General features: G+C 34.4%; 1 protein-coding gene and 1 long non-coding RNA gene across 2 annotated transcripts in view; one reads left to right on the forward strand and one right to left on the reverse strand.

Annotated features, from left to right (window-relative positions):
• Positions 1–16,238, forward strand: part of LOC111983138 (uncharacterized) — an 18,308-nt gene continuing 2,070 nt past the window's right edge. Inside the window, exons 1-2 of the long non-coding RNA XR_002879844.2 lie at positions 1–177; positions 8,158–8,302. This is a non-coding gene — a long non-coding RNA (uncharacterized LOC111983138). The remainder of the gene's footprint in view (positions 178–8,157; positions 8,303–16,238) is intronic.
• The window catches only part of LOC111983111 (transcriptional activator DEMETER), a 13,381-nt gene continuing 12,333 nt past the window's right edge, over positions 15,191–16,238 (reverse strand). Inside the window, exon 20 of the mRNA XM_065763824.1 lies at positions 15,191–15,622. Coding sequence (XP_065619896.1) covers positions 15,507–15,622 — 116 coding nt within the window. The 3' untranslated portion in view covers positions 15,191–15,506. The remainder of the gene's footprint in view (positions 15,623–16,238) is intronic.

Here is a 16,238-nt window from a genome sequence, read left to right on the forward strand (position 1 = left end):
TCCCGATTCCCAATCCCCAACTCCAAATTCTTATCTCCTCATCTTTCCTTTCCTTTCTTTTAGTTTTCCCTCACTTCTTTCTTCTCTCCGCATTACCTAAAATATAAGTAAAACAATTTCCACAAGCAACGAACAACTCTCAGTAACTCTGCCTCCACTCCAAATGCAAACAAACAGGTATTCTTCTCTATTTCATCCAAAACTCACTTTCTCAAACCCTAGCTCTTGTTTTTCTTTCATGATTCTGTTTTTGCTTGGTTTTCTCTCTGTTTGGTTGCTCAGAAAACGAAACGAATTTAAAACTTAAAAGATTTAAAAGAGAGAGATCAAATTATGGAGGAAGAAAAAAAATAGTTGATCGTGTTTAAATTTGTTTTTGATGAAATTGAAAGGTTTTAGTACTTGAGCAAAATGTTCATCGATTCGTACTTGAGCTGGTTCGGTAGAGGAATTTTTGGTTGTTTTTCGATGAAATTTAGAAGGCTGGGACTAATCAAATCGTTGATCGCTTTGTAACTGAACTAGTTCAGTAAGATTCGAGGTTTTAGTAATAGTAATAGTTGTGTTCCCTCATTTTACTCAAGAGCCAAACAGAGGATACTGGACACTGCTTCTTGTTGAATATTTTAGGATTGAGCTTGTTCTATATTGTGGTGCTGCTTTGTTAATATATCTGATGATGTGTCTTGATGGCGGTTTTGACCGTTATTGTATGGTTTGCTTCGTGTGGAAGGTGCACGTGTTTGTTGTGCGTTTTGCTTAATGGTGTAGATTGATTGTTGTTGGGTTGATATGATACTATAATAATGAAAGGTTCTTTTATTCCTAGGAATGTGTTTCGGTGAATCTAAGATTCCCCAATCCAAACAGAGGATTATGGAGTATGCTTCTAGTTGAATTTTGGATTGATTTTGTTCAATTATGTGGTGCTACTTTGTTAATTTATCTGATGATGTGTCTTGATTGTGGTTTTGACTGTTTTTGTTTGGTTTGCTTTGAATGGAAGGTGCGCGTGATTGTTGTGCGTTTTGCTTAATGGTGTAGATTGATTGTTGTTGGGTTGTTATGAGACTGTAATAATGAAAGAATATCCTATTCCTAGGAATGTGATTCAGTGAATCTAAGATTTTAGGGATCCAAGATTCCACAAACCAAACAGATGCTTCTAGTTGAATTTTGGATTGATTTTGTTCTATTTTGTGGTGCTGCTTTGATAATTTATCTGATGATGTGTCTTGATGGCAGTTTTGACCATTTTAGTTTGGTTTGCTTTGTATGGAAGGTGTGCTTGTTTGTTGCACGTTTTGTTTAATGGCGTAGATTGATTGTTGTCGAGCTGTTATGAGGCTGTAATAATGAAACAATCTTTTATTCCTAGAAATGTAATTTGGTGAATCTAAGATTCTAGGGATCCAAGATTCCACAAACCAAACGGCTTCGAAGAGTATGGAATGACTTTGATTAAGTTACTTAAGAGCACAATTCCCACCAAGTTTTGTCTAGAAGCGATTAGTTGGTAATTTTTTGTCTTTTAATGCCAAGAGCTTTTTAGCTCAACTGACAACTTGTGACCTTTCCAACAGAGACATCTAGGGTTCAAATCCCCCCTCCCCCAACTTTGAATTATCAATTTTTTTTTTTGTCATTTAATGATTAATCTGTGTCTTGCATTCAATTTATGGAGGATGAATGCTAGCAGAAATTGGCAAGTCTTCGTATACTTTTGACTTGTTCTTATTGTCATTATTTGAGATACAATATTTGTTTGATTTCCAGTGAAGTTTGTGGATGGAATTTATATAAGTTAGTAATTACTTCATGCAGGTAGTTTCAATAGGAATAATGGTCCTTGGACATACACGATCCGTGTGGATGGTTTAGAGAATTCATTTTAAGATTTTAACTAAAACAAATTAATGATGCTGGGAAGGGATATAGGGGAGAGGTGCTTGTTAGCTTACCAGGCATATGGGCATTTGGCAATTAAAGGTGTGCGGTGTATTATAGGTTCGAATTCATTTGGTCAAGATTTATGAAGCACAATTTGGTAGCACCAAGTTTTATCTTGAAACAATTGGGTGGTAATTTTTTCTTTCTTTTAAAGATTAATTTTTGTCTTGCATTCGATTTATGGACGATGGATGCAAGCAGAAATTTGCAAGTAAGGCTTTGGATGCTTTTGACTTGTTCTTATTCTCTTTCTTTGAGATACACTATTTGTTTGAGTTCCAGTGAATTTGTGGATAGAATTTATATAGGCTAGTGAGTACTTCTTCATGCAGTTACTTTCAATAGTTAAATAATGGTCCGTGGCAGGCATGATTCATGTGGATGGTCAGAGAATTCATTTTAAGGTTTAAAGTAAAACAAATTAAAGATACTGATAAGGGATATTGGTAAGGGGTGGTTGCTAGCTTACTTGGCATATGGAAATTTGGTAATTAAAGGTGTGCGGTGTCTTCTAGGTTTGTATTCATTTGGTCAAGATATATGAAGAATATGACATTCACTCATAAGGTACTGCAGGTATTATAGATTCACTACCTAATAAGTTATTTGACCTTTTTAATTGATTCTTCTCTAAAGGTACTGCTAGTGATCAACAAAAAAGCAGTTTACCGTAAAAATTTTCTGTAGAGGATTATCATGTTAGATTTGCCCAATAATCAACCCTCCAGTAACTTATAATTGTAGGGGGCTGAGATTGATCAAATGCTGAAATTCTTAACTATGTCATCCTTTTTTATTACTTTGCATGGAACAAAAAGTTATTTGGTAAATACTACTTGTTAGAAAAAAAAATATTGGCAGGAAAAACATATCCAAAGTTTTCATTTTAAAAGGAAACAAAAAAATTCAATAAGTTCCCTAAAATGTTGATGAGGATCACTAATTATTTGCGTAAATGTTGGTAAGTTTGCTAGTTTATGCAATAAACCTGTTTAATTGAATTTTTTTTTTGAATTGAAATGTCAATTGTAAAGTCAAATTATTTTTCCAATAATTTTGTGCACATGGATGGGTAAGATTTCTTTCTAATTACAAATAGTGGTTCCAAAATTTATTACTAATTAAGCGTCAACTTTGATTGTGCAGTTCCAAAATATTTTTTAACATTTTGTTAATCATGGGATAATTATTACTAACTTACTGAAAAGTTGATCGTAGAGTGCAGACGTTGACCTGTAACCTATGTAATAAATGATGTAGGCAGTGAAGAGGGAAAAGAAGCAAGACCGTATTTAGTTAGAATATGTAATAGGGATTTCCATAACAGACATGGAGATCAGACACATGAACAATATGAAGGTTGAAGGTTAAAATTTTGTCTTTTTTCTGTTTATGTTCTCGAATCTCAATTCAAGAACAAATAAATGAATCTGGTTTTTATACTATTGAATTTTTTAAACCGTAGACTTTTGGAGATACCAATAACAAACCCCCGCTTTTCCCAAAAAAAAGAAAAAAAGAAGGGAATATTGTACTTATCCAAAAAAAGGGAATGTGATGTTAGGGTGGTCTAATTGCATTCAAGCCATGTTTTAAATTTTTCCAACATGTAATTGACATTAGAATTTAAAACTTCTACTCTTGGATACCTACCAAAAAAAATTTAAAGCTTCTACTCTTGAAACATTCAAATGTGTTTGAAAAATTTATTTGAGGCATGACTAATGCATGTCAAGGAGTTGGGCAGATGTCTAAGGCATGTGGGATGCATATCTTGTGCAGTCCATGCCCATGTTTCCTAGATTTTTGCTCTCTATTGGCTTGTTTTGGTGTGGTCTATTGAGCTAGGTATGTGTGCATGTACATTATCATAGAATAACATAACAAATAACCATTCACATGCAAAGTTATTGGTATAAGGTTTGGTATACATATGTATGGGCAGAGTTTAATTTTTAATTTTAATATATTTTATATGTTTTTTTGTTGTTGCATGTGTATGTACTTGTTTATAAGTTACTTCTTTTATTGTTTAAAAAACTCATTAGTAATTTAAAGCTCAAACAAGGAAACAAGTTAGTGGTTCAAATGTCTACAGCTCAGGTTTTCATATTGTATGCTGAATGTTCAAAATTTTTCAAGCCCATTAATGAAATAAGAAACGATGTTAAATATGCGACTCACACCTGTATCAGTTTCACTCATGATGTTAGGTTAGGTTGAGTTTGATGAAACTACTACCACAATTTGGTCATGGGTGTCACATATGTGACATTATGCATCTTATGAGTATCAATGTACATACTTTCTTTCACAGAATGTGTTGTTTTGCAATGTTAATATAGTTCAAAATAAGCTAACGAGCTTTGGCTCAAATGACACCTCAGCCCCCCCACAATAATGGGTGGAGGTTGATGTTGTGGGGGTCAAAACCCACTGGTTGTATGTGTAACTTACCAATAATAAAAGGTTTAAATTAGTTGTTCTGGTTTAGCTAATATGTTTAACAAAATATGTGGCTTCATGCATTGCATTGATATGGATGCAATGACTTTCTTAAAATTTTCATAGAGAAGTTTGAGGAAATAAAATGTGCCCCTTAATTAAACTGAGTATATCTTTTAGGTTTTGATATTTGACTTAGATTTTTAAATTCTAAAAATTTTTCTTGCAGTTATAAATTCTTCAAATGACATTAAAACGTCTATCACAATACAACTCAAAAGATTATAATTTTTAGGATACATCTTGCCCAAATATTTGAACATTTCCAAAAACTGAATATATTTTTGGAAATTCTGTGCAATACTATGTGTTTTTTTATAATTACTATTTCTCTAGAAGAAAAATGAAATGTTATTTGATAATTCTTTAATATTTTTTTCATGTATTTTGACCTTTCTGGTTAATGATGCTTTCTTTATTGATGTGCAAGTTTGTGGTGCATCAGCTTTAGAATTTGTATGAATTTAAGAAAACAATGAAGTATGCTATATGCATTTTTTTTAATAAAAAATTCTTATCGCTCCTGTACCTTATGTTGTGATGTAGGATCTTCAAGAATTCAACCCTCAAATAGATTTTTTGATGAGTTCTTGAATAAGAGTTGATGTTTAGGAGTTTTAGGTTAGAAAAGGTTGAATCTTGATGACTGTCTATTCAAATGTCTACAGCTCAGGTTTTCATATTGTATGCTGAATGTTCAAAATTTTTCAAGCCCATTAATGAAATAAGAAACGATGTTAAATATGCGACTCACACCTGTATCAGTTTCACTCATGATGTTAGGTTAGGTTGAGTTTGATGAAACTACTACCACAATTTGGTCATGGGTGTCACATATGTGACATTATGCATCTTATGAGTATCAATGTACATACTTTCTTTCACAGAATGTGTTGTTTTGCAATGTTAATATAGTTCAAAATAAGCTAACGAGCTTTGGCTCAAATGACACCTCAGCCCCCCCACAATAATGGGTGGAGGTTGATGTTGTGGGGGTCAAAACCCACTGGTTGTATGTGTAACTTACCAATAATAAAAGGTTTAAATTAGTTGTTCTGGTTTAGCTAATATGTTTAACAAAATATGTGGCTTCATGCATTGCATTGATATGGATGCAATGACTTTCTTAAAATTTTCATAGAGAAGTTTGAGGAAATAAAATGTGCCCCTTAATTAAACTGAGTATATCTTTTAGGTTTTGATATTTGACTTAGATTTTTAAATTCTAAAAATTTTTCTTGCAGTTATAAATTCTTCAAATGACATTAAAACATCTATCACAATACAACTCAAAAGATTATAATTTTTAGGATACATCTTGCCCAAATATTTGAACATTTCCAAAAACTGAATATATTTTTGGAAATTCTGTGCAATACTATGTGTTTTTTTATAATTACTATTTCTCTAGAAGAAAAATGAAATGTTATTTGATAATTCTTTAATATTTTTTTCATGTATTTTGACCTTTCTGGTTAATGATGCTTTCTTTATTGATGTGCAAGTTTGTGGTGCATCAGCTTTAGAATTTGTATGAATTTAAGAAAACAATGAAGTATGCTATATGCATTTTTTTTAATAAAAAATTCTTATCGCTCCTGTACCTTATGTTGTGATGTAGGATCTTCAAGAATTCAACCCTCAAATAGATTTTTTGATGAGTTCTTGAATAAGAGTTGATGTTTAGGAGTTTTAGGTTAGAAAAGGTTGAATCTTGATGACTGTCTAGGGTTGAAAGAGGGGGTAGAACAAGAAATGCATTAAATAAAACACTAAGCAATCACACCTAGGTTTTCCTAAGCAATCACATAGGTAGAAAAAAATCACACCCTCAAAGCTTAAAATAAGCTGCTGGAATTTAATTAGAATCAATTTCATTATGTATATTTTTGACTAAAATAAAGCCTTTATATGGGCTATTGTTAAATCCTTTCCTAGAAGGCCATATCTAGTACACAAAGCTCCCACTTTTGCAAGTGTATAACTTACCAATCCAAAAAAAAGAAAAAGAAAAAAAGAAAAAGAAAAGCATGGTAGTTCTGAAACTTGTGTATAATGAAGTTTAAAAAAATAATTGCATTGGTTGAAAAGCTTCTGCAGCGTGGAGAAGTTTTAGCTGCATACTCTCTTTTAGAAAAATCTGAATTATTATATTGATTAAGATGAAAGTCTTAAATGGCTATTAAAAACTAATTTTTTTAGTGCCAATTAGCTTAGTGGCACAGCCTACTCTCCTTTTACTAGGAGAACCGGGGTTCGAGTCCTCCTTCCTCTATTGTTGTAACTATTGACTTATAAAAAAGGGTTCTTGTTAGTACAGGGAAAACCTGGCTCTTGTAGAAGATTTGAAATAAATTGATAAGGACAGTGAGCTAGAAGTATTCATTGATGAGGTTGCCAAATTTGTGATTGGAACAATACAAGGTTAGAGAACAAAAATCACAGGTGCCTTATTAGGTGATGATGACTAATTGAGTATGTATTAGTGATAATAGGTTTGCTCTATTAGACAGCCATTTAATATTATTTGAGATTTGCAGATTAAGGAAATTATTCTTAAATTGCTCACGTGATTTTTACAACCATTCCAGATATGCTTGTCCTTGTAGTTGCTTAGTTGATCAATAAAAAGCAAGTTGTTAATGTTGCAAATTTGATTGAATAGGAAGTACATGAAATTGTTATAACGAGGAAATGAGGTTTACAAGAACAAATTTTTTTTTAATAAAAAAATCCTTGAAAATTTATGGTACTATGTGTATACTTCTTCATTTTAAGGCATTAGAATTATTTAATAGAAAATATTAACGAACATTTCAAAGTCATGCTTCAATGTGAACCCTTTTTCCCCTCACGAATTGTCTAAATATAGCTCTCCTAGGTTATTAAGTTTTAAAAGATGTGAATATTCACACCCCCCCAGATTCTTTATAGCCTCTTTTGCAGTTGGGTGTCTCTTGTTTGTTCTACCCTTGATCGTTTTCTAATTCACAGAGTATTTCTTTATTTATTTTAAAATGAATAGAATCAGAATTAGTATGCACTATCTTCTACTTAGGGTTCAGAATATAGAAGCCAAAATGAATTCTTTTAAGTAGATGCATGAAAACATGAAATGAAGTGAGAGTGTCACCTATCGTTGAAGACTCTGCCTTATGGTAAATAATTAGTCAGGATACAGGTTTGCCACAATATTATAAGAAGAAATAAAACTCATTGTATGAATTTTTTTATTAGACTTGGAGCCTAATGTCTCATCTTGTTTAGATGGTTGTTAACCATTAATTTTGAGTTTTTTACCTGAATAGTCTTTAAAATAGTAGAAAGGATGATGCGTTGTATGTTTTACATATAACATGGGTGATAATTTCATTAGCTTTCAATGGATCGTCAGATGTATGAGCTTTACATCTTGGTGGATTTGGTAAAAATAAAACTCATTGTATGAATTTTTTTATTAGACTTGGAGCCTAATGTCTCATCTTGTTTAGATGGTTGTTAACCATTAATTTTGAGTTTTTTACCTGAATAGTCTTTAAAATAGTAGAAAGGATGATGCGTTGTATGTTTTACATATAACATGGGTGATAATTTCATTAGCTTTCAATGGATCGTCAGATGTATGAGCTTTACATCTTGGTGGATTTGGTAGAATGATTAGTATGCACCATAAATTAATTTTTTCTTCCTGAATTCTTAAAGTATTACAGGGATAGATCCCAGTGGTATGGCTTCAAATGAACACAGAAAGCTTTAATAGATATTCCTCGGCTTCCGCTTCCAGATGCCTTATCCTTAAAGTAATAAAGGGAAGATGGTAACAGATTTTCCCCATCCATTGTGTTAGGTAAGATCATAATTCAAGCATTATGTTTTTCCTATCTTCAACCATATCTCATTATCATTGAGGGATATTGTAGCTAAGCTTTGCTTGAAAATTCTTGTTGCTACACACACACACAAAGCCCTCCTTGTGCCTAATCTTTTTATATTGGATCCAATTAATTATCTTCTTTACCTAACTCCAAAATTTGGGGATTAAGGTTTGGTTATTGTATCTGATTAATTATACAAAAAGGGATATTCAAAATTGTATAAATTACCATGGAATAAACTTATGAGTCACATTATGAAACTTTGGGAGAAAGTGGTTGAACATGGTTTAAGACATGAAACAACAATATCAGAGAATCAATTTGGTTTTAGTATTGGCTTTATGTCAAGACAATTTGCAATGGAAGCTATTTTCTAACTTAGACATCTAATGAAAAAATACAGGGAGGTTTATAAAGATCTTCATATGGTTTTTGTTGATCTAGAGAAAGCATACAATAGGGTCCGTAAAGAGGTTTTGTGGTGGGGTTTTGGAAAAGTAAGGAGTTCCTCTAAAATTTAATTAAGAATAAGTATGACATAGTTGTAACTAGTGTGAGAACAAGTGAAGGCATTACAAGTGAGTTTCTTATCATTACCGGCTTGCACCAAGGATCAACATTAAGTCTATCTTTTCGCAGTAGTGATGGATGAACTCACTAAATTGATTTAAGAGGAACTCTTAGTGTATTTTTTTGAAGATGATATGGTTTTAGCGGATGAAACTAGAAGTATGGTTAATGTGAAGTTAGAAATTTGGCGAGACGCTTTATAATCTAAAGGCTTTTGATTAAGTAAGGTTAAAACAGGGTGTATCGAATAGAATGTAAGTTTGGTAAAAGTAGAAACAAAGATGATGGGGCAATAAGACTTAATGGTCAAGAGATACAAAAAAGTGAGAGCTTTTGATATCTTAGATCAATAATTTATATAGATGGAGAGGTTGAAGAGGATGTGAATCATAAGATTAGACTAAGGTGGATGAAGTGGAGAAGCACATTAAGAGAGTATTGTGTGGAGTTAAAGGAAAATTTTATAAGATTACTATATGACCAACTATGCTCTATTGTATAAAATGTTGGGTTGTTAAGAAAAACACGTTCATGAAATGAATGTAACTGAAATAAGAATGTTAAGATGGATAAGTGAAAATAAATAGATAGATGAGATTTGAAATGTTTTGCTAAAAGATAGAGGTGACTTTTATTGATGAAAATATGATGGAGAGTTGCTTGAGATAGTTTGGTCATGTTTAGAGGAGAGTTGAGAGTGATTAATGTGCTGGTAAGAAATAGTGAGTTAATTCAAGTTGAGGGAACGAAAAAAAGGTAAAAGAATATAAAAAATAACATTTGTAAAAGTAGTTAAAAAAGACATGTTAATTAAAAAAAATAATAAAGACTTTGATGTTAGGTGAAATAGAATTGAGGAAAAGAATACATGTGGCTGATTGAGGCTTTGTTTTATTGTTTGTTGTTGTTGTATATTTTGGTACATTCAAGGGTTTTTTTCCCCAAATAAGGGTTTTATTTTTTCAAAGATAGAAGGTGGGTGGAAAGTTCAGGTCCACAGTCCAGGAAGTGGGCCTAAATGCAAAGCCCAAGGAACAAAGTTTCAAAAACTTTGATAAGCCCCTTCAAACCAAAGCCCAATCGCCATACTGCTACTCCGAAGCCCCTTTCAGTATGGCGAACCAAGCAAAAACAAACTCACCCTTTTTCTTTTCTCATCTGACGAGACCCAAAACGCTGGGTTCTCTTTGCCGTCGGTCTCGGAGAGCTCTGAGCGAGGATCTAAAAGCTGCGAGGTAGTGATTGTCGAGCCGAAGCTTTCTCAAGCTGTTCCTTGCAGCTCTTCGACGTTAGCCCAGCCAGTGACGCTCTCCGATAATGCCGAGATTGAGTTTCTTGGCACCGACTGGTCCGATATTGAATCTCTCGGCTCCGATGAGACCGATGTGTCAGTAACCATCTCTGAAGGTGAAGTTAACTTGCAGCGAGACATCAGATTGTTACTTCAGGAACATTCCGGCAATGTTGTCAAGAAATGGGGGAATTCGAGATGGAAGGAGAGTGGCGGTTCCGATACAAATTTCTCTACCTAACGAAGGGGGTTTGTCACCTCTAGCGGTGGAACCACTAGCTTTTTCACTACCCTTGGCCATGGAAGGATAGGAATTTGTGGGTGTGGAGAATCCAGTGAGGAAAGAATCTTACTCTGAGTGGTTCCAAAGTAGATTCAATGGGTTTGATAAATTCCTGGGTGTGTCCTTGCAAGGTTTGGAAAATCAAGCGACAAATTTCTAGTTAGCTGTTGAGGCTGAACTACACCGTAGGCCTGCTTTGGAGAAAAAAGCACGTGACTTGAAGAGTTCAGGAGTGAAAGGTATAAGAGAGTTGAAGGGTCTATTTAGTTCGATTAATTATGGTTCTACTTCATCTGGGCCTAATGGTACTAATAGGGAGCGGGCACTATCTGTTTCGAAATGAATTTGAATATACTTTCCTGGAATGTTAGAGGTTTGAATGTGGTTGAGAGGAGGGTTCAGCTTCCTAACTTGCTGCGTACCTTGAGGGCTGATATTGTATGTTTGCAGGAGACTAAACTTGAATGGATAACTAGAGGAATTGTTCGAAGTATATGGGGCTGTCCATATGTAGATTGGTTATATTTAGGTTCTGAAGGTGCTTCTGAGGGTATTGTTCTGATGTGGGACCGAAGTGTGTTGGAAAAAGTAGAGGAAGCAGTGGGGTGTTTTTCTATTTTATGCAAATTTAAAAATGTTGGGATCAATTTGAGTGGGCGTTTACAGGAGTATATGGCCCAAATTTGAATAAGGGGCGTTGGAAAATGTGAGAGGAGCTGACAGGGCTGATTAGTTGGTGGGACTTGCCATGGTGTATAGGAGGGGACTTTATTATAATTCGCTTCCCATCAGAAAGATTAGGGGCTGCAAGTTGCATTTGGGCTATGTATGGATTTTTTGATTTTATCTTTCTTCATGGGCTGATGGATATACCTATGGATGGGGGCCTTTATACTTGGTAAAATACTTCCTTCGGTTCTAGAATAGATCGATTTCTTTTCACTATACTCTTGGCGGATCACTTCACTATATTTACCCAAAAAAGACTATCCAGTGTACTTTCAGACCACTTCCCAATTCTGCTGGAGCGGGAAGTCATTGGAAAGGTATAACTCCTTTCTGTTTTGAAAATATGTGGTTGAGGGTGGAGAATTTTGTTAATAAAGTGAAGGCTTGGTGGACATCTTATTTGTTTCAAGGCAACTCGAGGTTTGTACTAGCTAAGAAGTGGGATCTAAAAAAGTGGAACGAAGTGGAGTTTGGTCATGTCACTATTAAAAAACAGCAGCTCTGGAACAAGTTAAATGATTTGGATGTTAGAGAGGAGACTCAGCCTTTAACAGCTAAGGAAAAGTTAGAACAAACTAATCTCCGTATCGATATTGAAAACTCACTCTTTTAGAATAGGTTAGTTGGAGGCAGAAGTCTAGGGTGCTGCATTTGAGGGAGCTTGATGCAAATACCAAAATTTTCCGTAGAATGGCTAATTCTCATAGAAGAAATAGTGGTGTTGAGAGCCTTATGGTTGATGAAATCTTGTCTTTAAATCAAGGTATGATTGCTGATTGTATTACTCAATTCTTTAAGAAATTATACTTTGAGGAGCAAGTTGATAGACCATTTCCAGAAGTCTTGGTATTTCCTAGAATATCTGGCGATAATGCAGATTGACTAGATAGACCCTTCGATGAGGCAGAAATTTTTGAGGTCATACAGAATTTTAATGATGACAAATTGCCTGGACCAGATGAGTTTCCAATGGCTTTCTTCCAAGCATGCTTGGGAATTCTCAAAACTGATCTTATGGCAGTTTTTCATCATTTTTTTGCTAAAGGTCAATTTGAAAAGAGTTTAAATGCAACTTTCATTACTCTCATACGTAAAAAAAAAAAAAAATGAAGCAATTGAAGTTAAGGATTTTTGGCCCATTAGTCTTGTTAGGGGGTTTATAAAATCATTGCTAAGGTCTTAGCCAATAGACTTCGCTCAGTCACGGAAGATACAATTTCAGCTTCACAGAATGCTTTTGTGAGGAATCGGCAGATTCTTGATCGTGTACTTATTGCTAATGAATGCCTTGATAGTAGATTGAAATCTGGGTTGCCAGGGCTACTTTGTAAGTTAGATGTTGAGAAGGCCTTTGATCATGTAAATTGAGGATTTCTTATGCAGTTACTAGAAAAGGGTGGGTTGTCTGCTAAATGGCGGCAAGGGATATTCTTTTGTATATCTACAGTTCGTTTTGCTATTCTGATAAATGGCTCTCTTTGTAGGTTTTTTGAGAGTTCTAGGGAGTTGAGACAAGGTGACCCATTGTCCTCTTTGCTGTTTGTTTAGGTTATGGAAGCCCTAGGGAGAATGTTGGATAAAGCTGTCCATGATGGACACACGTTAGGCTTTGGTGTGGGTAGTGAAGAGGGAAGATCATTGGCGGTGTCTCACCTTCTCTTTGCGGATGAAACTTTGATTTTTTGTGGCGCTGATCTGGATTAGGTTCTATTTCTTTGTATGATCCTCATTTGGTTTGCGGCGGTCTATGGTCCAAAGATAAATTTGGGTAAGTCAGAGTTGATTCTTGTTGGTATGGTGGATAATTTGGACTTATTGTTGATTCCTTGGCTGTAAACAAGGTACTCTTCCAATGAAGTATTTGGGTCTTCCTTTGGGAGCTAAATTTAAGGATAAGGCAATATGGAACCCAATTCTGGAGGAGATAGAATGGAGATTAGCAGGATGGAAATGTTTGTACTTATTCAAGGGAGGTAGAGTCACTTTAATTAAAAACGCTCTATCTAATTTACCCGCTTATTTTCTATCTCTATTTCCTATTCCTGTAGTTATGGCTAAACAAATTGAGAAACTTTAGAGAAATTTCTTATGGGTGACATTGGAGATGAACCAAAATTCTATTTGGTTAAATGGGCCACTGTTTGCAGTCCCATTGCTTTGAGTGGCTTGGAGATAAAGAAGATAAGACTTTCTAATGAAGCTTTGCTTGGGAAGTGGCTATGGAGATTTGGGATGGAGAGGGCCTCCCTTTGGAGGCAAGTGATAGTAGTGAAATATGGCAGTGAATGGGGTGGTTGGTGTACTAGGCCTGTTAACGGTTCATATGGTGTTGGCTTGTGGAAATATATTAGTCTAGGATGGTCTTTTTTTTCTTGCCACATTCTATATGATATTGGGGACCTAGGGTGAAATTTTGGCAAGTCTATTGTTGTGGTGAGACTTCTCTTGCAGTCAGCTATCTTGAATTGTTTAGATTTTGTCGAGATAACTTGAATTGTTTAGATTTTGTCGAGATAAGGAGGTTAGTGCTGGAAACTTGATAGAGAAGGGCTTCCTGGTTAAAGACTATTATAGTCTCTTAGTGGGCTCTAATGACTATTGCTTTCTTTGGAAAAGTATTTGGAAACATAAGATTTCCTCTTGAGTAGCTTTCTTTGTTTGGACTATTGCTTTGGGGAAGTGCTTAATGATTGACAATTTACGAAAAAGGAGGGTTTGGATATTGGATTGGTGCTACATGTGCAAGTGTAATGGTGAATTGGTTGATCATGTCTTTCATCATTGTCCGGTTGCAATGAATATGTGGGCTATGGTGTTCGGATTGTTTGGAGTGAGTTGGGTTATGTCGCAATCTGTAGTGAGGGTTTTAGCATGTTGGCTAGGCAGATTTGGTTGTCATCAAAATGGGTATACATGGTTGATTGTTCTTCATTTCTTATTGTGGTGCCTTTGGAGAGAGATAAATAGTAGATGCTTTGAAGATAAAGAGAGATCTGTATTAGACTTGAAGCTATTTTTCTTTAGAACTTTAATGGATTGGTTGGTTGCATTGCGGAATCAATCATTTTTATCTTTTTTTGATTCTTAGATTTTTGTAATTTTTGTTCTTGATGGTTTGACCCCTTGTACACTCCCTGTGTACTAGGGTGCTCCTCTTTTTGATATCAATAAACTTATTACTTATCAAAAAAAAAAAAAAAATCTTAGTACGTGGGAAGTAAACGAAAGCATCCCCACTCAAAAAATTAAAGGGGAAAGCAGCAAAATTAACTAATGAAAAGAAGAATAATGATAAATTCTTGAAAGAAGACAGAAATGAGATCTGCAAATAACCAACAACCAAGCAAATAACAGATAAAGATCATCTTGAGCTTATGAATGGGGATGTCAATGCACATTAAGCACAATGGTTCATCTTGCAAATTAAAAACTATACTTCTAGAACCCATCCTCCAGCTTTTATTCAGTTTCTGTTGGTAATGTCAATTCTTGATTGGCAATGTTGATTGATTACTAGATACTCACTGGCTTTGTTATATAGTTTGTACTTTTCCTTCCCTTCATTGTTGTATTTTCCTCTCATAGAATTATTAAAACTTGGGTTTGAACTAGTTTGCCAGATAATGTGCTGTTGTAAACCCAGGATATTGTATCTGAGTCAGCTTCTTGGTCATAACATAGGAACTTTGCATCACGTGCTGATATGTCTGGTGTCTAAAATGATTTTAGTCATCTTTGGTGAACTCCAAAATGTGGGCTTGAGGATTGTTCTCTAAAATATTTTTCATTTGGTTTTAATCATCCAGGAAAAGAAATTATCATGTGGTTTTGTTAGCTGTGTTGTTGATAAGTTTCATCAGCTGTCCAAAATCCAAAAGCATATGTGTTGCTAAATTACGTTGGAAAGATTTGTTGTTGCACACTCATGCATTACACATTTGTTCTCACGATTAATGATTTATCTTTTTATTGATAACTAAAGGTGAGTTCTGCTAGGTAATTTTTTTTATTGAGAGTGACATTGGCTAATTTTTGAAGAATGGCTCTGTTTTGAGCAAGAATGAAATAATGATCATAATTTCAAATTACATTTTTTTTGGTCAGAGGATCTAACACTGACTTGAAAATTTCTATTGCCTGGCTAACTTGGAGCAACTGCATCTTATGTTAGAAGAAGAATTGAACGGACAATAATCTGTTAGTAAATGATCTTCCTTCTCTCTTAGTCAGCAACATTTTTGTTTTGTTCCAACAACCTCGGTTTGTACCTTCTGCAGGTAATCATCTCTGCATCATGGCCAGTTTATCTTTTGTTCTCATTTTTTGTTTTGACCAACTTACTTGCTGGGTAGTGCAATCTGGCCTTTAGAGGTCGCGGTGCTCGTGTTTTTTGGTCAAATCCTCTCACACAAACAAATCCTGCAAATAAATTTTCTTAAGATTAGGAAGTGTAACATGGTTGAATATTGGTATCTTACAAACAAGTAGAACTGATGCTAATCCTTGAATGATATGAACAGAACAACCCCGCTGTAAAGAATTTTAGTTGACATCTTGCTATGTAGTGCAATTTCACATGTATTCTGACAAAAATCAACCGTTTGAATACCACAGTTTTGGCCATTTGGGATGGTCTATGCTTAAAGAAGTCAATTATTTATGTTGTCTGCAATGATACACATTTTTCTTGTGGTAGGAAAATTATATGGATATTTGATCTTTTAGATTTTGGAAGAATATGTATGATAAATTGCCAGCACTTTGAAAGCAGAAAATGTGGCTCATAGAGTATTTCTTATGTGTTTCATGATGATTGATAGACCAACTAGGCAGTGTAGATTACACATTCCAACCATTTAAGCATTATCATACATTTTTTTATTGGTAGGGTTAGTGTTAATCTTTTGAAGCATTTCCCCTTTTTTTTTTTTTTCTTCCTCATGTTTTTATGGGGACTCATTTGATTCCTATTGGGTTGGTTAATGTTCTCTCATATTTCTTTTATTACATTTTCTGGTAGATTTATCACTGTTTG

This window comes from Quercus suber, unplaced genomic scaffold, assembly GCF_002906115.3.
Source record: "Quercus suber isolate HL8 unplaced genomic scaffold, Cork oak 2.0 scaffold_527, whole genome shotgun sequence".
Taxonomy (NCBI): domain Eukaryota; kingdom Viridiplantae; phylum Streptophyta; class Magnoliopsida; order Fagales; family Fagaceae; genus Quercus; species Quercus suber.